At 40.6% G+C, this 24,011-nt stretch overlaps 1 protein-coding gene and 1 pseudogene across 1 annotated transcript; one reads left to right on the top strand and one right to left on the bottom strand.

The window, feature by feature from the left end:
• LOC147095598 (scavenger receptor cysteine-rich domain-containing protein DMBT1-like) overlaps positions 1 to 24,011 on the top strand; it is a 1,107,260-nt pseudogene that overhangs the window by 488,594 nt on the left and 594,655 nt on the right.
• Positions 1,047 to 10,292, bottom strand: LOC147095606 (G protein-coupled receptor 15-like). The gene is made up of 2 exons (XM_085974710.1): positions 10,223 to 10,292; positions 1,047 to 1,957 (listed from the first exon to the last, which is right to left on the bottom strand). Exons 1-2 carry the CDS (start codon positions 10,290 to 10,292, stop codon positions 1,053 to 1,055), a joined length of 975 nt encoding a protein of 324 aa, XP_085830836.1. The 3' UTR covers positions 1,047 to 1,052.

Here is a 24,011-nt window from a genome sequence, read left to right as displayed (position 1 = left end):
ACTGTCCTATTCAATTATTATTGCAACAGTTCATTAAAGGGATGCTTTGATTGTCCTAGTGCATGGATTGATTAAAATTATATCTTAATGGGAAACACAGAGATATTCAAAATGTACTTAAAGAAAAATTCCCTTGGACAATATTGTACTGCAATATGATACAAGTGTTCAAAATGATGATCGTTTGGGAAAGGATAGATATAAGCTGTATGTTTCCAGTAGTTCAGGGACCAAAAATGAGGAGTCATCGATCGAAGATTAACTGTAAGAGTTTGAGAGCAAAGTGCAGCAGGAAGTTCTGTACATAATGGGTTGTAAGGCTGTGGGACTCACTTGCAGGGTTAGTGTTTGAGGCATAAACAATGTCAACATTCAAATCTAAATTGGACAGGTGGATGATGAAATGTCAGACCATATTCATATGGCAGGTGCGCAGTCTTAATCCAGCAACTAACACAAATTTACGTTTAAAGAAAACTTGGAGGAGTTTGACGTTTCCTGGTAAAGAGCAGACATGGAGTGACACAATTGGATTGTCCAACACTATGAAGGTGATGAGCAAGTTTATTCAACCTAATTATTCTTTGTGGTGAACAATTCATATTTCATGATACATTTTGAAAGTTCGCAACTTGGAGCAAAATATCAGGTCAGGCAGGACTTGTCACTGAAAGGATCAAACATCCATGGAATAATTTGCAAGACTCACCAGTTGAAGGCAATAGTTAGCGGTTCCAACCGATAAATAAATGGGTTTCTGACGGGGTGAGGAGGATTAGCAAAAAGCAACATATATGTTTCTCTAATTGATTTTCACTAGTTTCTGAAAAAAAATGCTGTGTTTGGTCCAATTTGATATCGCCAGTCTTATACTATAGGCAGACGTTAATATTAACCCTAGCAACTTTGACCTCATACAACATGACATCTAATATAGAGACAGATTGCAGCTCGCATAGCCTTCCGAGATTCCTGCGTGTACATGTAATTCACCAACTGATGTTAAGTTTGGATGGATATAATTATATTTCCGTTCTGTGAAGTTAGTTAACTTATTTGTTTAAACTAGTAATTAGAGCCAGAGGACGCTTAATCGCATTCTTCAATTCCTCTCTAAATTTACTCTGGGACACGGCATAAATAAACGTATTTGTGCATGAACTCAAACAACTAAGCATATACCCGGACTGTTCCATAATGGTGAAAGGGTCATTGTAATTTGTTTCAAAAAATTGAACATCTATAAATTGTACACATAAGAAAAATATGAAAATTACCATCCATAAAAGTATAAAGTTGCCTGAGATGGCAAGCAGTAAAATGATGGATTTTCTTCGGTTCTCCATCTCTGTGTCATTATGATTCTCACGATTGTTATTTCCTCGGAGTCCCCTCCTCACTCTATTGGCAACTACAATGTGTTTGGCGGTCAGGGCATTGAGAAGCAAAATGAAAACAAATGGCGCAAATGGAATTAAAATGGTTTCCAACCACAGATATGCTGCCCATATGGGTGACGTATAGAAGCTTGATTTCACAGTGCAGGACCATGGTACATTGTTAATTATTTCCCGAGGTTCATATACAAAGTAGATTGGAACATTTTGTAAACCGCTCAAGGAGCACACCACTGCTATCACCACAGCCGCAGTCTTTTCAGTGCAATATTTTGTTCGCAACGTTTGGCAACAAATTGCAACAAATCGATCAAAGGTGAATGCTACAGTTAGCCAGACAGAGCAATCAATTGAGACAAAAGTCAGGGTGATATTGAGACTACAAATAGGAGTATAATTCAAGAATGAATTTGGAAAATAAGCATCTTTAATCTCATATAGAATTACTTCAAATATGAGGATGAGTAGATCAGCCGCTGCCATGGCCACCAGGTAACGGGTGATGCATTTAGACAGACCGCACTTTCCATGGCAGAGAATGACGATTGTCACCAAATTAGCTGCAAAAAAGGAGGAAATGTCATTACTGACTCTCCTGATATTGAGAGGATGATCAGTTGACAGCGCTTTGGATGAAAATTCATGATCTTTTTCTGTCGCCCCACTGTCTATCATTATCTTTCTCCCACGCCATCGGTCAAGATTCGCAATTCTGACAGGATAAATTTCCATATCGTTATTACCACAGAATTATTCTGTGAGTAACTTCAGCAAAACGAAAATCTGCTGTGAACTTCACGGGTATATTTCAGATTTCGCAGAGCCAAATTTGGCCTTTTGGATAGACGCCTGTAACAGCATCTGCCGGATATGAAATAATCATACAATAGAGGTTTCAGTGTGATAACATGATTCTGACTGCAATATTCCATTGCTTTATTTTCTGAAATCAGGTGAACATTCCTACCAGGTGTTCATCACGTGCTTTTCCTCAGCAAATAACCAGCAAATTAAGATTCCTCAACAATACATTTATCACGTGCACAATAATGCCGCAAACATTTCATTTTGGACTGTGCCTTAACTATGTACCACCGGGGTTGCTTACATTCCAGCAACCAGTTAAGTAGTGGGAGTTAAATGGAGTCTGAGCATGGACACAGGGAACTTTGGAGATATATCAGAGATGTGTCTGGTAAGAGAATAAAATCACAGTTACTATTATAAATTTCGATGCTGGTATGGATCTGGCACGGACATTTAAAACTGTATTTCAATAACGTGGAATAGTGATTAATATAAACGGGAGGCTCTGAATAGAAGAGCTGTGCCTTGCAACAAGAGTTTGTTCCTCTTGGACGGTAATGCACATGATATTCAGTTTCATAGACCAGCAGAGCTGAATATCGGAAAGGGCATCCCATACGATACAGCCCAAGAATCTTTACCCTTAGATACTGGCGGCTACATGAAAAGCCGCCCTTCAGTCATTTCTCAGCTATTTATCAAGATGTGTTTCAAACTGTTTATTTCAAGCAAAATATAATTATTGTCCACGTTTGACGAGTGGATATGTAATCTTTGAGAAAGGTGGCGTGTACAAACATGGAAATGAAAATTCCTATGAACACAAAGACAACCCATATAATTACCGCACAGAGCAGTCTGAACAGCCTGGGATTAAATGGAGTGTTTAATTTGGGAATTTGGAAAGCGTGGGAATTCGGAGAAGAGGGGGAATGATTTGTGATTTTTGCCTACACTACTTGTATTGCCTTGAGTTACATGTAGACATTTAATTTCAATACCCAAAACGTAATCTAGAGCAAGTAAGTAGTCAAGAAACTACAGTGTAAAATAAGTTACCTAATTACAAATGCAATTAATTAAAACAAGGTCACATACAGATGGCAGTGCAGTTGGTGTGCCTCAACTGCAGCATGTGGGAGTTTGTGGAGAGCATTGTGATCCCGGACAACCACGTTTGCAGTAAGTGCCTCCATCTTGTGGAACTTCAGCACAGAGTTTTTGAGCTGGAGTCTGAGGTGCAGACGTTGCAGGGGATCAGGGATGGGGAGATTTGCCATGAAAATTTTGCTCCAAGAGGCAGTCACACCCCTTAGATTACGTAGTGGTACAACTCTGCTTAGTGGTCAGGGACAGGAGGATGTGACTACAACTCAGGAAGGTAAGGGGACCCCAGGTGCATTGCTGGAGAAGCCTCACCCTTTGCCATAGTCCAAATTATATGAGGTTCTTGCTGCCTGTGGGCATGAGGGATAAGCCTGCAGGATGAAGAAGCAAGCTGCCTGGGTGAAAGATATCTCCTTGTGGCTGGAGTAGGACATGGAGTGGGAGGGGAAGGATCCAGTTGTAGTGGTCCTTATAGCAACCAATGACATCCGTAGAACTAGGAATGAGGTTCTGCTGGGGGAGTTTGAGGAGCTTGCATGCAAATTAAAAAGTAGAACCTTAAAGGTAATAATCTCTGGATTGTTAACTGCGCCATGTGCAAATTGGCCCAGGGACAGACAGATTAGAGTTTGAAACGCATGGTTCAAAGCGTGGTGTGGGCTGAAGCGGTTTAATTCACGGGGTACAGGCACCAGTACTGGGGAAAGAGGGAGCTGTTCCATTGGGACGGTCTCCACTTAAACCAGGCTGGGACCAGTGTCCTGGCGAAGCGAATAACTAGGGCAGAAGCAGGGCTTTAAGCTAATAAAGGGGGGCGGGGTTGGGGGTTTCAGGAAAGAGTAAATTTAGAAGCAGCGAGAGAAATGCCAACGTTCCAGTGCAGCTTGGTGTCTTGGATAAAAGGGAAGGGATAGAGAAAGTTACACAGGTAATAAGGCATCAGTGACTAAGGTGACATCAGGGAAAAAATAGAAATAAGTCAAAGCTAAATGCACTATATCTGAATGCATGAAACTTTCTAAACAAAATAAAAGAATTAATACTGCAGATAGAATTTAATAGGTTTTAGGCAATATCCATTATAGAGACGTGGTTGCAATGTGGCCAAGGTTTGGGACTAAATATTCCATCATACTTAACTTCTAGAAGAGAAAGGCAAAATGGAAAGAAAGAGGGGTAGCCCTGATAATAAAGGATGGGCTAAAGACGGCAGAGAGAAAGGATCTTAGCTCCGAAAATCAAAAAGTGGAATCAGTTTGGGTGGAGCTAAGAAACAGCAAGGGGCATAAAATATTGGTGAGAGTTGTTTATAGACCCCGAAACAGTAGTTGTAATGTGCGGCAGAGTATAAATCAGGAAAATAGAGCCACGTGTAACAAGGGTAATACCGTTATCATGAGGGGATTGAATTTACATACAGACTGGGCAAACCAAATTTGCAGTAATAGTGTGGAGGACGAATGCATGGAATGTATGCTAGATAGTTTTCTCGATAAGCATGTTGAGGGACCAACTAGGGAACAGGTTATTTAAGATTCATTATTTTGCAATGAGAAAGGGTAAATTAGAACCTTGAAGTAAAGGGGCCTTTAGAGAAGAGTGACCATAATATGATAGAATATTACATAGAGTTTGAAAGTGAATTAGTTAAATCTGAAACTAGCGTCATCAATCTAAACAAAGCAAACAACGTAGGTATGAGGGGCTAGTTGGCTAAGGTAGATTGGGAAAAACTACATTAAAAGTTATTATGGTAGAGAAGCAATGGCTAGCATTTGAAGAATTAATAAATAATTTACAGAAATTATACGTTCCTTTAAGGCATAAAAAATCCCCACAGAAATAGTGGTCAAACCGTGGTTAAAAAGAGAATTTTAAATTAGTTTTAGGTCAAAGGAAGAGGCTGATAATTTTGCCAAAAAGATTAATAAGCTTGAGGTTTGGGAGGGTTTTAGAATTCAGCAAAGGACAAACAACAAATTGATAAAGAAAGGGAAATAGAATATGGGTTTAAACTAGCGAGAGACATAAAAGCAGACTTTAAAAACTTCTGTAAGTATGTAAAAAGGAACCGATTAACGAAAGCAAATGTGCATCCCATAAGAATGAGACGGGAGAAATTATGTTAGTGGTCCAGAAATTCGAGTCGGAGGTGTCCCGCGGGTGCAAGCCTCCAACCGGCACTTAACTAGTGCACCGGCCCTTGTGCTGTGGGCCCGCGTGGGATTATGATCCTGGGCCTGCGCCAACTGCCGGCGCACAGTGCTTGCATATCCCAGGGGTGCAGCTGTTCGCTGCGTCCCCTGGGATCAAGTGGGCCATGGAGAGCCAACGGGAGCAGGGAAATTACCATTCATAAAATTGACAGGAAGAGCTGTCAAAACTCTAAATAGTATAAGCCCCAAAACATCACTAAAACTTCAAATGAATTTTGAAAAAAAATCACATTTTTAAAATAACTATAAATTACATAAAATAACTATTTTAAACAATAATTTAAATTTTTGACAACATTAATTACATTTTCTAACGTGGCTAAAAATAAACTTACCTTCTTTAAATTATTTAAAAATAATTAATCTGTGGAAAAAAAGTTTTAATTTTAATTAATTCACCCCTTACCTTGTTAAAAGCAGGCCTTACACCTGCTGTTTACATGTGTAATTCCTGGAGACTTACCCTCCCGGAGAAACCTGCAAAAAAAACGTAAGGTCCATGCGCACACGCTGCCTCTCCGGTGTACGGGTTCGAAGTCTGAACCCCTTCCTTTAAGGTTACAGAATTTCCGGTTTCCCGCGCATGCACAGTGCATGCATGAAACCAGCACTTCTATTGGGCATACGGGTGAGTACCCCGTGCATACTCATCCATGGAGACCCAAATTTCTGGGCCAATGGGAAATAAAGAAATGGCAGAGAAATTAAACAAATATTTTGCGTCTGTCTTCACGAAAGAAGAAGCAAAAAAGTCCCTAAAATAATGGCTAAGCAAGGGTCTAGCGAGAATGAGGAACTGAAAGAAATAAGTATTGGTAAAAAAAGAGTACTAGAGAAATTAATGGGACTGCAATTCGATAAATCCCCTGGAGCTGATGGCCTACATCCTAGGGTTTTGAAAGAGATGGCTATAGAGATAGTGGATAAACTGATTGTCATGCTCCAAAATTCCATAGATTCTAGAATGGTTCCCGCAGATTAGAATGTATCAAATGTAACCCCACTATTTAAGACAGGAGAGATGAGAGAAAACCGGGAACTACAGACCAGTTAGCCTGGCATTAGTAGCAGGGAAAATGCTAGAATCTATTATTAATGATCTTAGAAAATAATAATAGGATTGAGCAGCGTCAACACGGATTTATGAAAGGGAAATCGCGTTTGACAAACCTGTTAGAGATTTTTGAGGTTTTAACTAGCAGAACATATAAGGGGGAACCAGTGGATGTGATGTATTTAGATTTTCAGAAGATATTCGATAAGGTGCCACACAAGAGGATATTACACAAAAATCCGCCTAATGGTATTGGGGGTAATATATTAGTATGAATTGAGGATTGCTTAATGGGCAGCAAACAGAGAGTTGGAATAAACGGGTCATTTTCGGGCTGGCAGGCTATAGCTCGTGGGGTACCTCAAGGATCAGTGCATGGGCCTCAGCAGTTCACAAACTACTTTGATGATTTGGATGAGGGGAGCAAATGTAATATACCCAAGTTTGCTGATTATAGAAAGCTGTGTAGGAATGTAAGTTGTGAAGAGGATGGAAAGATGCTTCAAGTGGATATAGTCTGACTAAATGATTGGCCAAGAACATGGCAAATGTAATATAATGTGGAGAAATGGGAAAATATCTACTTTGTTTGGAAAAATTGAAAAGAAGAGTATTTTTTAAAATGTGAGTGATTGGGACGTCTTGTTATTCAGCGGGAACTGGGTGTACTTGTAAACGAGTCACTGAAAGATAACATGCAGGCACAGCAAGCAATTAGGAAAGCAAATGGTATGTTGGCCTTTATTACAAGCGGATTTGAGTAAAAGACTAAAGACATCTTAGTGCATTTATTTCGGGCCCTGGTGAGATCATACCTGGAGTATTGTGTACAATTTTGGTCTCGTTACCTAAGGAGGTGTATACTTGCCATAGAGGGAGTGCAACGAAGGTTACCCAGACTGAATACTGGGATGGGGTGATTGTCCTATTAGGATAGATTGAGTAGACTAGACCTATATTCTTTAGAGTTTAGAACAATGATAGGTGATCACATTGAAACATACACAATTCTTACTGGGCTTGACAGGTTAGTTGCAGGGAGGATGTTTCCCCTAGCTGGGGAGTCTAGAACCTGGAGTCACAGTCTCAGAATAAGGCGTGGGCCATTTAGGAATGAGATGGTGATGCATTTCTTCACTCAGAGTGGTGTATATTTGAATTCACTACCGCAGAGGGCTATTGAGGCTCATCCGTTGAATATATTCAAGAGAGTGATCGATAGATTTTTGGATATTAAGGGATTCATGGGATATGAGGATAGTGCAGGTAAGTGGAGTTGAGGTAGAAGATCAGCGATGATCTTACTGAATGGTGGAGCTGGCTCGAGGGGCACAATGGCCTACTCCAGCAACTAAATATTATGTTCTTTTGTACTTATATCACAATTTATTTATTCCCTGTTTTGGGGTTGATGGGTGGCACAATATTACTATTTGCCCCGATATTTGTGAATCACAATCTTTTAAGAAAAATAACCTACCACACATGGGTTAAAGTCTATTATTGAGTGGAACTAATTATCTCTTGATTTATGAAACGAGAAGAAACGACCAGAAAAAAAGAAAACAGTTTTCACCATCACTCCACAGGCCGATAATCTGAAGAATGGATGGCCTGAAGCCTGCCGCCCTTTCATCCCACTACTGAAGGTGGGAATGTCCCCCACAGAACTGTCTCTCCAGCAACACTATTGAGTAGAATTTCTGCAGAGGAATCCGCTGATTTCCTGTGGTAACTTCAACTCATTACACCATTTCTCGTGGATATCCAGGATCTACTATCCAAGTTTTGGCAGGACATCGTGAGAAGCCCCGCAGAAATTCTATTCCAGTCACTCTGTTTCTAACATGCAAATAAAACTTGGAGTAGATTGTCGTCTTAACCACCTGAGTATTAAACATCGCCTGACTATGTGGGTAGAAATTGGTTTTGGGCTGCACCGCTAAACGGGCGCTATCACATGGGCCACCTGTTATTCGTCTCGCTTGATATTCAGTTCTTTTAAAGGCGGGGAGGGGGAGGCAGGCATAATACTGCCGTTCTACCCCTGCATGTATAAATGAATATCAGGCAGCCTTTATCACTAGTTGTAACAGAAACCATCGGATTATTCTTCCATTGAAAGAAATGGGCAATGATCTACTGTTCTGTTAGGGAAGCGATAAATTCCGGAATACTTTCTATTTTGTGCCTTGCTCAACTGATGCAGAAATTCCCGGATGTAAAGAATAAAATCTATCCCATAGTTTCCGGAAGAATCACCAGGCACAGCAAATTGGCATTAGAATTACGATACCACAGCATTGGTTGGACTCGCTTTAGTATCACTTGGCTTCATTCATTTGCGTAGTCACAGCAATAATTGGCTCCAGCTGAATCCAACATATTTTTGCCGGATTTTCACTGAGTGTCAGTGGTTCGTTCGATTTGCAACTGGTCATAGACTTTCTATGGTGTTTTGCACCGGAAATTCCTATCAGCCAATAATCAATAAAGTGCAGCGCCCTCTAAAGGGCATCTGGGACTTGTGTGAACAGGGGCGAACAACTGTTTATCTACTTAACCAATCAGATTGATGAATCATTTAGTGCAACGCAATGTCTGAACCAGGAAGTGTAAGATATACTTCAATGTCAAACCAGGGACAGCAATGAAACAAAGAAAGGGAAACAAGGATTTGATTAAGAGAGAGAGAGAGCGAGACTGCTGAAAGAAAAAGAAAGCAAAAGTAAAAAAATTATCTTTACTCTCCAACAATATTTAATAGCTGAAGAAATGAGACACCACACTGTTAAATTTAACTTTCAGTGCCAGAGACATTGTTTGACAGTAATTAGGATTTACCACACCGTTAAAGGGGCACTTACACTGGAATGGATAAGCCAAGCCTCTTCCTGGCGAGTTTACTCCCTATCTATCGGGCAATTACAGTAACTTCGCGCAGTTCAATGCATTTGAAGGGTAATTCAGATGGTGAGATGACATTTTCGAGAAGCTCTTGGAGGAGCAGAGCATCTCAGACAGCAACGGATTTCTGTGTTTAACTGCGCATGTGCGGTCACCAGATTTACTGCCCAATTTGCACATAAATAACGGTGATCGCTATTAGCCTCACTATTATCTTTACAACAAAATCCTACAAAATATATCACACAGTCTCAGAATCATGCCTGCAGAAATGTGTTATAAGCACAAATTTTACGACTACTTGCCAGCAGGCAACACATAGGGACCATTTATTTATCAAGTATGTACAGCAAACTCAAGCCTTTCAATGTATTTGAAAGGCGTGTCACCAAGCTAGATGTTATAATTGCGCAGCCTTTGTAGGAGCAAGGTATCATGGACAGCAACTTCCTGATTTCCGTGCTTAACTGCACACGTGTGGTCACTTAAATTTTCTGTCGGCGTTCACTATAATAGGATGAGTGCTGCTAGCATCACCATTATTACTACCGCAAACTCCAGCCCAAGATGAATCTGGCAGAAACTTGGAGCATTTTGTTTTACTTCAATTGGCAGTAATGCCCACAAAACAAGCACATCAAAACAAACAGATGATATTATTGGAGCGACAGCATGAGCAGTGATACAGTTACACACTATTGTAGATGAATACTGACTGATTATTAGCGTCTTACCTGGAACACCAATCACTGCAAGTATAGGGTAGTAAATATTTTCTATCTGTACGAGAACCGGCTGTCCCATTTTCGGAGAGAAGCGAACTTGTCTTCTTGTGCTATCGACAGGCAGGTCTTCTGATTTCAGAAAAAGTTGCATTTATACATGAGAGAAACCTCAAGTGACACAAGAGCATTACATAATGATTGCTATTAGTTACAGTCATTTGAACAAACAAATTCAGCCAAACCGGGTTGGCTCCTATTGGCCAGGGAGTAGTAAACCTTGTCGTGCTATTGCCCATTGAAAGAGTATGGAGGCCAGGAAAATAATCTCATCATTCATTCCAAACAGAATATTTCACCATCTCCACTTCTACAATCATGGTACCAAGCTCTTTAAGTTGATTACATTAAATTATAGGTTCATACAAGGGCATTTGAAGTTTTAAATGCACACATTTGTGGCAAAGTAGCTTTATCTAGATCTGTGCTCCATCAAGATTTGTCTTTGTCTGCTTTAACTTATATTAAATCTAGTTTATATTCAGAGGGTTCTGTGGTGCACGTGTGATCGAAGAACATTCAGAGATAAATGCAAAAACTGATATAATCAGTAGCAGGCATCTGAGCAGCCCCATAGATATGCAGATAAGTTGGAATTTTGGAGGGATTAACAGACTATGCAAGGAGGTAGAAGAGGTTATAACATTGAGAATCTTGAACGATACAACACGTGCCTGTGCCAGCTCTTTCAAAGAGATTTCAAATTAGATCCACTCCCCTGCTCTTTCCGCATAGCCCTGCAAAACGTCCCCTTCAATTATTTATTCAATTCACTTCTGAAAATTATTATTGCATCTGTTTCACCACCCTTTCAATCAGTCTATTTCAGATCACAACAATTCACTGTGATTCCCCGCTACCCCATGTCGCCTCTGCTTCTTTTGTCATTTCACGTAAATCTGTGCATCTGTTTATCGATCCAGCTGCCACTCGAAACATTTTTATCTTATTTGCTCAAAAAAGCAAACTTTCATTATTTTCAACAGCTTTATCAAATCGCTCCTTAGATTCTCTGCTCTAAGGAGAACAACCCCGTATTCTCGCATCATCCACGTAACTGAAGTCTTTCATCTCTTTCACCAATTTTAATGAATGTCATCTGCACCATCTCTGTGGCCTTGACAGCTGTACTGAAGGGTGGTGCCCAGAATAGGTGACAATCCTTCAAGTGTGGCCTAAACAGTGTTGTATAAAGATTCAACATAACTTCCTTGCTTTATTGCTCTGTGCCTCCCTTTAAAGAATCGTGGGACATGTCTGCCTTTTTAACAACCTACCCAACATCAAATACTTGTCCACATACAGCTCCAAGTCTCGCTGTTCCTGCAACGCCTGTGAAATTGTACCATTTAGTTTATATTGTCTGTCCTCATTCTTCCTACTACTATGAATCACTTCACATTTTTCTGCATTAAATTGAATTTGCCATGTGTCTACCCATTCTGCCAGGCTATCTATGACCTCTTGAAGTGTGCTACAATCCTCCTCACTTTTTACAACATTTCTGAGTTTGGTTTCATCTGCAAGCATTGAAATTATGCCCTGTATGTCCAATTCCAGCTCAAACATAAAAGTCGAAACATGTAGTGGTCACAGCATCGAGCCTTGGGGGATGTACACGTCCCTCCAGTCGGAAAACAACCGCTGACACAAACATTCTGCTTTCTGTCCTTTAACCAATTTTGGATCCACGCAGTCATTACCCCTTTAATCCCATGTGCTTCATTTTTGCTAACATATCTCATATGTAGTGTTTGATCAAAGGCCTTTTAAATTCTATATACACAACAACAACTGCGCTACCTTCATCCACTCACTTCATTAAATGACTCAATCCAGTTAGTCAAACACGATTCGTCTTTAACAAACCCGTGCTGGCTTCTATGTATTAATCTATATTTTTCCAAGTGCAACATAATATTTTCCCAGACTTTTGTGTCTAAAACTCCCCCCTCTCCCTCACATCGACATTACAGTGGCTGGTTTGTAGTTGTTGGTTAATTTCTCTCCTATTTTCTGAGCAGGATTATCACATTTGCCAGCTGCCAGTCCTCTGGCACCATTCCCATACTGTAGTGATCAATAACATGTCATTTATATAGTGGACACTAGGTGGAGCCATAGAGCTGTATATAGCTCTATGTATAAGACTACACTACCCAGCTGTATATATATTAAGACTACATTAGCCATGAGGCACTAGGCTACCCACAAGGCAGCAGTCAAGATGGAAGCCTCTACAGATACAATACCTAGTCCACATGTGCTCAATAAAGTAACTAGCAAAAGCTAGCTGTGTTCATAATAAGAATGTCTATTTATTAATGAAAAGTACCAGGGTGGTGAAGATCTGCTGAAAATTGTGAAAAGCGACATGGAGAATTTGAAGCCACCAGAGCGTTTGAAACTCACAGAAAAAATTGACTACAATTGGCAGACTTTTAAACAGCAATTCGAACTCTACATTGCAGCGATCGGATTCGGTACAAAGCCAGACGCAAGGAAGATAGCGTTGCTGCTTACAGTTGCAGGCCCACAGGCGATAGAGGTATTTAATACATTTGTATTTAATCCAGCGGAGAACAGAGACAAATTAGACGAGGAGCTACAGAAATTTGATGCACATTGTTCTCCCTAACAGAATGAGACGTATGAAAGATACATCTTCCATTCTCAGGCACAGCAACAAAATGAGACTTTTGATTGCTTTATAACTGATCTGAAACTGAAAGCACAGACATGTAATTTCTCTGAGCTCAAAGCATCCATGATTCGTGACCAGATTGTGTTTGGTATTCATGATAAAAAAGTCAGGGAACGTCTGTTGAGAGAAACCGAACTAAATTTGGAAAATATGCCAAGCCAGCGAGCTAGCTCGAAAGCACGCGAAGACTTTCAGTGAAATCAATAATGATGCGATTGTAATGAGTGATAATGCTGCTGTCGGTGCTGTGTCCTATAAGGGGAAGAAACATGGGCAGAACAGAAATGAAAAGCAATCGGAGGATGAAATTTTTAAATGTAAACGCTGTGGTTACAAACACCAGTTAAAACAATGCCCAGCGTTTGGAAAAATGTGCACAAAGTGTAATGGAAAGAATCACTTTGTCAAAGAAGGCTTTTCAAAAGTAAAAACTAAGAAAGGGCAACGAGTTAATGTAATTGAGGACACTGATTGAAGTGAGACATTTTTTGTACGAATGGTGTCATGTGACAGTATCAAAAAGGATACAGAAAATGTGCAGCCCTCAGAAATGGACAATGCTGAACATAAAGTTAATGCAGTAAAAGAGGACAAATGGATGATCCCACTGCAGGTAAATGGAGCATTAGTTACCTTGAAACTAGACACTGGGGCAAAAGCAAACTTAATCAGTATGAGTGACATTAACAATATGAAAGAAAAGCCCAAAATACAGAAAAAGTCAGTACTACTGAAGGACTATAATGGACAGAAAATAGAGAGCTTAGGTGTATGCAGAATTAAAGTAACAGTCAAAGACAAAGTGCATCATCTCATGTTTTCTGTTGTGGCTGAAAGACTTGATTCGATACTAGGTGGCAAAGCTTGCAATGACTTAGAACTGGTCAAGAGAGGCTACCGTATAAACTGTGGCATAAGCAGACCAGATGACTCAGGTGATGAAGCAGAGAGCCCATCAAGGATGAAAAGGCCAAAGGGTATCCATGTCTTCAAAAAGCCTAGTATCTCCAAGAAGAAAGAAAAAGACTTTAAGGTCAAAGAGAAGCCAAAGGAAGAAAAGAACAAAGAGGAAAAACACAAGGAGAAAAAGTCCAAAGGTATAACCGCAGCAGATGTTGTTAAGCAGTGGAAGGAGAAAAAGAAAAAGAAGAAGCCTGCACCAGAGCAGGAAGCAGTTCCGGTGGATACTCCTTCTTCCCTCAGGCCAATCTTTGGTGTTCCATTAGCCGAGTCTGCTGAGAGGACTATGCTGTATGATGGGATCCAGCTGCCAGCAGTTTTTCGAGAGTGCATTGACTACATTGAGAGTTATGGCATGAAGAGTGAAGGAAACACTGAAACCCTCTCCAAGCAAAGATCGCAAGGAGACCTCGATCTACACAAGAGCAGATTGATGACAATGCCACAACTGCATCTTGTCATTCACCACCAGAACAATCTCATGAAGACACAGCAGACTTACCCGTGTTGAGAAGATCCACACGTGAAGTAAAAAAGCCTGATAAACTTCATCTTTGAGTACAATGTAAAGCTTTGAAAATGTGTTGACTGTTTTGAAAATGTTTATGTTTATAGAGCACTAACAAAAGTGTTACTGATATTATCTTTATTGTTTTCTTGAAAGTTGATTGATATTGATTTTGTTAAACCTCAAAGAAAGGGGGATGTAGTGATCAATAACATGTCATTCTATAGTGGCGAGTAGGTGGAGCCGTAAAGCTGTATATAGCTGTATGTATAAGACTACACTGCCCAGCTGTATATATATTAAGACTACATTACCCATGAGGCACTAGGCTACCCACAAGGCAGCAGTCAAGATGGAAGCCTCTACAGATACAGTACCTAGTCCACATGTGCTCAATAAAGTAACTAGCAAAAGCTAGCTGTGTTCATAATAAGAATGTCTATTTATTAATGAACATAACACCATACCTTAGGATGAAAGGATGATTATGGCCAGAGCCTCCACAATTTTCACCCTTCCTTCCCTCAACCATCTACAATGCATCCCATCCTGACTGGGTGACCTTTGTATTTTGAGGGATACAAACCTTTTATGTACCTTCTCTTCATTTATTGTTATCTTATCCAGTTTCTCTTCTGCCACTTCCTTTACTGAGAGATTGGCAGCATCTTGCTTACTGATGGCATCTGTAAACTACTCATTTACTATCTCAGCCATGTCCTCTGCCTCTAGAACAAGATCTCCTCTTTGGTCCCTAATCGGCCCAGCCTTCCTTTTACAAACATTTAACTGCATGGACTGTTTGTCTACACGAATGTCTTTTGCATACATTTTCTAAAACCATACGTGATCATGGGATTTTATTATGAGCATTCCATTAGTCCTGTAGCAGTGCTGCCACCAACTCTGCAGACCTGGCAGCCTGTCTAAAAATAAATTTGTAATCTGCATTGAATTTCATTATCTTTTTCCGTGCCTTTGCTTGGAAATCAATTAATCAGATAGAAAACTAGTTGTGTGTTGAAAAGAACAGTCTGGTTGGAATGGTAATACACATTTATCAGAAATCGGTTGTTTTAATCTCTGTGATTGTGGAACTAATAAAGAACCTTCTAGTGGAACGAGCTGGTGTATGTAAATATTAAAACATTGTCTCTCAGGCACTGTCGGCTGTCGACCTCCCACTTTGTTGAATTCAGGGAAAACACTCTATCTTGATAATATTCCACTGCACACATCATGTCTCAGGTTTACTTGTCTTCAGTTCTGACTGGAGATCTGAATTGCATACAGTAACGACATATTTAATATCCAGCTCCCTTGCATGGTAAAAGTCTATGCAATAAATGTCCTGAAACAAAAGTATTGTTCAATATCAAACTGTGTAAGAAATTACCCATCGGGGCAGTGGAGGGTCGGTTAACCCCTTCTGGATGATCATCGTTTTATTTAAAATTTCATTACTCGGTAATTTGCTGTGTCTTATGGTGTAAATGTATTATTCAGCCTGTAATTGAAATCTGACCATTAGATTAATCCTCCACAAACAACATTCCATTTTCCACTGAACATCAACTTCAGAGGCTTGTACTCACTGGAGTTTAGAAGATTGAGAGGGGATCTCATCGAAACATATAAAATTATGGCAGGCCTGGACAGGCTGAATTCAGAGAGAATGTTTCCAATGGCCGGGGAGCACAGAACCAGGGGCCACAGTCTAAAAATAGCGGGCAAATCATTTAAAACACAGATGAGGAAGAATTTCTTCACTCAAAGAGTGGTGAGCCTGTGGAATTCCCTGCCACAGAGGGCTGTGAAGGCTAATTCAATAAATATTTTCAAGAGAGAATTGGATATATTTCTGAAGGCTAAGGGGATTAAGGGTTACGGAGAAAAGGCGGGGACGGGGTACTGAACTGGTAAGATCAGCTATGATCTCAGATGAAGATCAGCCATGATCTCATTGAATGGCGGAGCAGGCTCGAAGGGCCGAATGGCCTACTCCTGTTCCTATCTCTATGTTTCTATGTTTCTTTGTAATGAAAATCACACGAGATCTCCAGTTTCAATCTCATAATCGTTGTCTAATTGTTCATCCTGGATCCACAAAATAGATCAAGCAATGTTTCAGTCAGAGCACAAGCGGAAAATCGCAACTCCTCCGATTTTAACTCACAGAAGTATTGCGTTTCTTCTGGGAATGGCAGCAAACCGGCTCGGTCGATTTTAACCGCCGCAACTCATTAGCATGCATCTCTCAGGTTTCCCAAAATCACCGCGAAGTGTCAGGCAGGCCGTTTAAATCTGGCTGTAGGAGGCTACGACTGGGACCCAGCGAAACAGTCCCAGCACAAGGTAAGAACATAAAAATATAAGAAATAAGAGCTGCTGTAGGCCTTTTGGGTCTTCGAGTCTGCTCCGCCATTCAACAAGATCATGGATGATCTTCTACCTCAACTCCACTTCCCCGCACTATCTTCATATCCCTTAAAACCCTTAGTTCCCAAAAAATGTATCGACCTCTGTCTTGAATATACTCAACGAGTAAGCATCCGCAGCTCTCTGGGGTTGAGAATTGCAAAGATTTGCAATCGTTTGAGTGAAGAAATTTCTCCTGATCTCAGGCCTAAATGGCCGATCTGCTATTCTGAGACTGTGACCCCGTGCTATAGATTCCCCAGCCAGGGGAAACATTTTCTCAGCATTAACCCTGTCAAGTCCGGTTAGAATTTATATGTTTCAATTAGATCACCTCTGATTCTTCTGAACTCGAGGAAATATAGCCCTAATCTGCTCAATCTCTCCTGATAGGACCATACCCTCATCCCAGGAACCAGTCTAGTTCCACTCCCTCTAAGGCAAGTATACATTTCCTTAGGTAAGGAGACCAGAGCTGTGCACAGTACTCCAGGTGTGGCCTCACCAATGCGCTGTATATCTGTAGTAATATTTCTTTAATCTTATACCCTAATCCCTTTGTAACAAAAGTGAACATACCATTTCTTTTCCTAATTGCTTGCTGCGCCTGCATGCTAACTTTCTGTGATTCATGTACAAGGACACCCAGGTCCTTCTGAATGCAAACATTTTCCAGTCTCTCACCATTCAAAAAATATTCTGCTTTTTGTTTTACCTGCCAAAGTGGAAAACTTCACACTTCCCCACAGTGTACTCCATTTGCCATGTTCTTGCCCACTCAGTCAACCTGTCCATATCTCTCTGCAGCATCTTTGCGTTCTCCTCACAGCTTACTTTCCCACCTAACCTTGTATCATCAGCAAACTTAGATACGTTACAGTCAGTCTTTTCATCTAAGTCAGTAATATAGATTGTAAGTAACAGCCTGCCAACCTAAAAAGGTCCTGTTTATTCCTACTATCTGTTTTCTGTCCATTAACCAATCCTCAATCCATGCTAATAAATTATCCCCAATAACATGAGTCCTAATTTTGTGTAATCACCTCTTGTGTGGCACCTTCTTGAATGCTTTGTGAAAATCCAAATACACGACATCCACTGGTTCCCCTTATCCATGCTACTAGTTACATCTTCAAAAAACTCTAACAGATTTCTCAAACATGATTTCCCTTTTATAAAACCATGTTGATTCTGCATAAACATATTGTGATTTTCTAAGTGCCTTATTACCACGCCCCAAATTATAGATTCTAGCAATTTGCCAACTACTGATGTCAGGCTAACAATCCTCTAGTTCACCGTTTTTTCTCTTCCTCTTTTCTTAAAGAACAGGGTTATATTTGTTACCTTCCAATCGTTGGGGACTGTTGTAGAATCTAGGGAATTCTGGAAGATTAATATCAGTGCATTCACTATCTTTGCAGCTATCTCTTTTAAAACCCTAGAATGCAGGTTGTCAGGTCCAGGGGTTTCGTCGCTAATTAGTCCCATTAATTTTTCCAGTACTATGGGCAGTAATTTCTGGCCCCAATGGGTGCGTACGAGGTGTGTACATATAATACCTGCTTCTACCAGCATAAGAGTTTTAACAAACAGAAAAATGAAATGTTATCCAAAATGTATACATTTAAAATCTTGTTAAATAAGAGTAAGTTTACTTTAGCCCGTTTAAAATATGTACATTTATTTTTCAAAAAATATTCTTTTGTTTTAAATATTTAATTAAATGAAAGTTTAATTAATTTTAAATATGTGTATTTATTTTATTTATTTGATGTCTAGGTATATTTTCTGGGGTATTCATGATCATGCTTATGGGGTTTCAGTATCAATGGGGATTCCCTTCTGTCATTCATTGGTCCATCCCCCGAGATCCCAGGGGAACCTGCAAACCACCTGCAACCCTGGAATAGGTGGGCATCTGCCCGCGGGTACCCAGAGGGTTTCCGTGCATCTCAAGTACCCAGTTATGTGGGCATTTCAATTGTGGATCAGAGGCATTTCCCTGTGAAAGCCGCAGACCACAAATGCAGGGCCTAATTCTTTATTGTACTGATTTCCTTAATTACCTCATCCTCTCTAGACCCTTGGTTCCCCCATTACATCTGGAATGTTTTTTGTGTCTTCTACCGTGAAGAAAGATATAATGTTTCTTTAACGTCTCAACCATTTCCTTATTGCCTATTATTATTTCTTCAGTCTCTGCCTCTAATCAGCCCACGTTTACTTTCACTAATCTCTTTCTATTTATATACCTATAGAAACGTTTACAATCATTTTTATCACTTGCTAATTTATTCTCGTATTCTTTTTCTCTTTCCATGTCATTTTCTTGGTCCTCCTTTGCTGAATTATAAATTCCTCAAGCTTACTAATTTTATTGGCAACATTATAAGCCTCTTCCTTTGATCTAATATTATCTTTAACTTATCTTCTTAGCCACGGTTGGACCACTTTATCTGTGGGGTTTTTCTGTCTAAAAGGAACATATATTTGTTGTAAATTATGTATTAATTTTTTTAATGTTTGCCATTGCTTGTCCACCATCATTCCTTTTAACGTAGTTTTCCAATTTGCATAAGCCAACTCGCCCCTCATACATACATAGTTTGTGTTGTTTAGATTTAAGACCCTAGTTTCGCATTTAACTAAATCACTTTGAAACTCACTATAAAGTTCTATCGTATTATGGCCACTCTTCCCAAAAGGCCCCTTAACAATAAGCTTCTTAATTAACCCTTTCTCATTGCACAATACTAGATCTAAAATAGTCTGTTTCCTAGTTGGTTCCTCAACATACTGATCCAGAAAACTATCTTGTATGCATGAACCTATCTACCACACTATTGCTGCAAATTTGGTTTGCCCAGTCAATATGTAGATTAAAGCCCCCCATCATTACTGTATTACACTTGCTGCATGCGCCTCTAAATTCCTGAGTTATACAACAGCCTACATTACAACTATTGTTTGGGGGCCGCAAAAAACTCCCACCAATGTTTTCTGCACTTTACTGTTTCTTAGCTCCACCCAAACTGATTCTACTTCTTGAGTTTCAGAGCTAAGATCCTTTCTCTCTACTGTCTTTATCCCATCCTTTATTATCAGGGCTACCCAATCCTCTATTTCCATTTTGCCTATCTCTTCTAAAAGATTAGTATCCTGTAATATTTAGTTCCCAACCTTGGTCACTTTGCAACCATGTATCCATAATCACATTTATGTCAAAGCTATTCATTTCATCTGCGGTATTAATTCATCACTTTAATTAGGAATGCTTTGTGCATTCAGATATAGTGCCTTTAGATTTGACTTTTTCTATTGCTCCCTGATGATACCTTGGTCACTGATGACCTATTACCTTTGTTACTTTCTCTGTCACTTCCTAACCCACGCTGCTTATTTTTACTCAAAACTCTACTCTGCTCTAGAGCCTTCACATTTCTCTTGTTGTATTTGCATTTACTCTTTCCTGAGTTCTCCCACCACAATCCCCTGCTCCATTAATTTAAAGCCCTGTCTACTGCGCTAATTATTCAATTCGGCAGGATTCTGGTTCCAGCCTGGTTTAAGTGGAGCCCATACCAATGGAACAGCTCCATCTTTCCCCAGTACTGGTGCAAATAGCCCATTAAGGGAACCCTCTGCTTCCCAAATCAACATTTACGCAAGACATTTCAACTTCTAATCTGCGTATCCCTATGCCTATTGACACCTGGTTCAGGTAATAATCCAGAGATTATTACCTTTGAGGTTCTGCTTTTTAATGTGGACCTAACTCCTCACATCCCTCAGCAGAACCTCCTTCCTACGTCGTCCCTGACAACTGAATCCACCCCTTCCCACTCCAAGTTCTTCTCCAGCCACGAGGAGATGTCTTTAAACCTGGCACTGGGCAGGCAACACATCCGTCGGTACTCCGTTCGTGGCTGCAGAGAAGTGTATCTATCCCCTTGACTATACTGTTCCCCATCACTACCACATTTCTTTTAACTCGCATGAATTGAATTGCCTCCTGTACCATGGTGCCGTGGTGAAATTGGCCATTCTCCCTGCCGTCCTGTTCCTCATCCATACAGGTAGAAACTACCTCGTACCTGTTGTACAAAGTCAAGGAATAAGGCTCCTCCATCACTATATCTTGTGTCTCCATAGCTTCCTGACTCGCAGTCACACCCTTCTGTCCCTGATCTTTGACTGACTTCAAAGTACTATTAACCTAAGTGATGCGATTGCCTCCTGCAACGAAGTGTCCAATAACTCTCCCCTGCCCTGATGCATCGCAATGTGTGCAGCTCGGGCTCCAGCTCAACAAATCTGAACCGACGTTCCTGGAGTAGCAGGCACTTACCACAGTTGTGGTGGCCCCAGCTCTTGCCGTCGTTCAGGTCCGCTCTGCCCGAGGCCTTGTCTCCCACTGTATTTATGCTGCTGCGCCTCCTCTCAGGATGATTGAATGGACCCAGGCAGCGAAATGGCTGTATGGGGAGGGGGAAGCGCAGGGCAGGTGAAATCCAAACTTTCCTTTCGAGACTCGGAAGAGAACTCCTGCTCTTTCTGGCACACAAGGAACCAGTGTTTGTTTGTTTTTTAATATCTTTGTGGGCCTCTTCTGGCCCTGACTGTTGTTCCCGGGAGGCTTGACCTAGTGGGGAAGACATTACTGTTCCCCGCTATGGCATCAGGTTAATAAAGCAGATCACTGGGCCGGATATGCATATTCCATGAGGACCCTGCTGAGATGGAACTTTAAAATTTCAGTCAGACAGGTCTGGCTGGAAAGACAATGGGCAATTGGGGCAGCGCATTTTAAAATCCCCTTTACCTCCCCTGCTTACTGCCAGATGGGGCACATTGAAAATCGAGGAACATTTTGATCAAAAATGTCTTTGAAAATGTCTGAGATGCAATGGAGGAATAGAAAGGAGGAGAGTTCCGACTCGGAAAATGGCAGTTATTTCAGTAACCCAGCAGATTAGTTGACAACCCATCAGCTCAACACTGCAGCTCAGCAGATCTGGAAATGCCTACTCTAAGGTCGCACTTTGTCATAATTTTAGGTAGATGGAACAGAAAACAAACAGCTCCTGGTACTAAAATGTGATAGGTGAACAGTGGAGGGTCCATTGGGCAGATTTTAGCTTGCCGACCAGGTATAAAGCTAACATTGTGGATCGCTCCACGTTGTATACATTAGCACAAAACGGACGATAGCACATTGGCCATCCGTTTTATACCCTGTCCATTTTCTTTTCCTTTAAATTCAATGGAGAATGATATTAGGTGGGTTATAAAACCGGATGCCAATTTCTCATGGACTATTTTGGACAACTGCTGAAGCCCAAGTTCACCCCCCGTATTCTCAACCTGCTGTCCTGACATAAGACACAGCAAAGAGCATTGTGTGATTTCTATAAACAGCGGGTCCAAATGTAACATCCAGGTCGGAAGTTGAAAATCTATTCACATATCACCCCATCAGATCAGAAATTGTTAATCAGTGTGAAAGGGCAGCAAGCGGAAGATTTGTGTGACAGGGCTTCGTTCACCTCTGGGGAAGATTGACCCTTTCTCATTGAATGATGTGACTTATTAGTATTTGGAGGCAAAGCGTGAAGAGAATGTCTGATTTTGAGGAATGTGAAAGAAGGGGAGGTGCCCGCGCCACTGCTGCTTAATCTACTATTGGACCACGGTCTAAAATTTCACATGTGGGGAGCCTTTACTGGGGAAACAACCTGGGCAGCTGGACACAGCAACACCCGTACGGAATCAGCACTACAGCTTCCAGGCAGGTTGGTTACATTGTAGCGAACAAGGGATTCATCAACGTTAAACAGGTGAAGATGAGAATTTCCTGGTGCATGTATATGAACTGAATTACAGTAATTGGTGCCAGCTAACGTGAGTTTACAGACTGAGATTCTGATCAAATTATTCAATTGCGAAAGCTATTTAACTGTCACTGCCCACTCTAAACAACTGGTTAACCAATTATGTGATCAGTCTTGTGTTTGCCGGATGGAGATGCCCTGTAACAATTCACACAAAATTTATCGCTTACAACGGAACCATTATTTAAGCTTAGTTACCATGTTTTACGATGATTTAAATTGTCAAGCAATCCCAGCATCGCTTTCTTTTATAATATTTAGTGGTATTGCAAAAGTGGGTGAAAGGAAAATTTCAATCTTGCCTCTATATATGAACAACAGACAGTTTGGAACTGCAAGGGCATATTCAATACAAAAATATGCATTGACCACCCTCTGTCCATTTCAACATCCTGTCTCTTTCACACTGAAGTCTAGGACTATCCTCATCACTACCTACTGCTTTATCAAGTTTCGTATCATCTGCAAACATTATGATGCTAGTCCCTGCACCCGTGTCTAGGACGTTTACAAACATTGAAAGGATTAATGGACAAAAAACTGACCCTTGGGGAACACCACTGCAAACCACCACCCAGTTTGAACAACGTCCATCCACCACTACCCTTTGCTTCCACTCACTGAGCCATTTTATCAGCTGTACCGCCACATTCCAATTAATTGCATGGGCTTACATTTTCTTAATAAGCCTCCTGTGTGGCACTTTGTCAACCAACTTCTGAATGTCCATATATACAATATCCACTACGCGACTTTGATCATCCTTCTCTGCAACTAAATAAAGAATTCAATCAATTGATCAGACACGATTTACCTTTAACAAATCTATTCTGTACTCGAGTAAAATAATGCATTTCCAAATGAAAGTATATTTGGTCCCCGATAATGGTTTCCAATAACTTGCTCACTACGGATGTTAGGCTGATTTGCACGTCATTTCCGATTTATCCCTCTCCCCTTTCTTGAATAGTGGTAAAACATTAGCAACCCTCCAGTCCTCTGGCACTACTGCTATATCCAATGAGGATTGACAGAACGTGAACAATGCCTCTGCTAGGTTTAACGCTACCTTATAAGCAGCCCAGGGTAGATTCAATCTGGACCAGGAGACTCGCCAAATTTCAGATTCTGTCTCTTCCATCGGATTTCAGCCTTTTTTAAATTATTTTTTATTTCTTAACCGGACTGCAATGAATTTCGGTCGAAGTTTGACATTTTACTGAAAAGGAAATGGTCCCGATCAGCAGAGAGAATGCC

This window comes from Somniosus microcephalus, unplaced genomic scaffold (genome assembly GCF_052327205.1).
Source record: "Somniosus microcephalus isolate GS21.2 unplaced genomic scaffold, FLI_Smic_1.0 unresolved_chr1, whole genome shotgun sequence".
In the NCBI taxonomy this organism is placed as follows: Eukaryota; Metazoa; Chordata; class Chondrichthyes; order Squaliformes; family Somniosidae; genus Somniosus; species Somniosus microcephalus.
The sequence above is the reverse complement of the archived record's forward strand: the minus strand, read 5'-3'. Positions and strand labels throughout refer to the sequence as shown.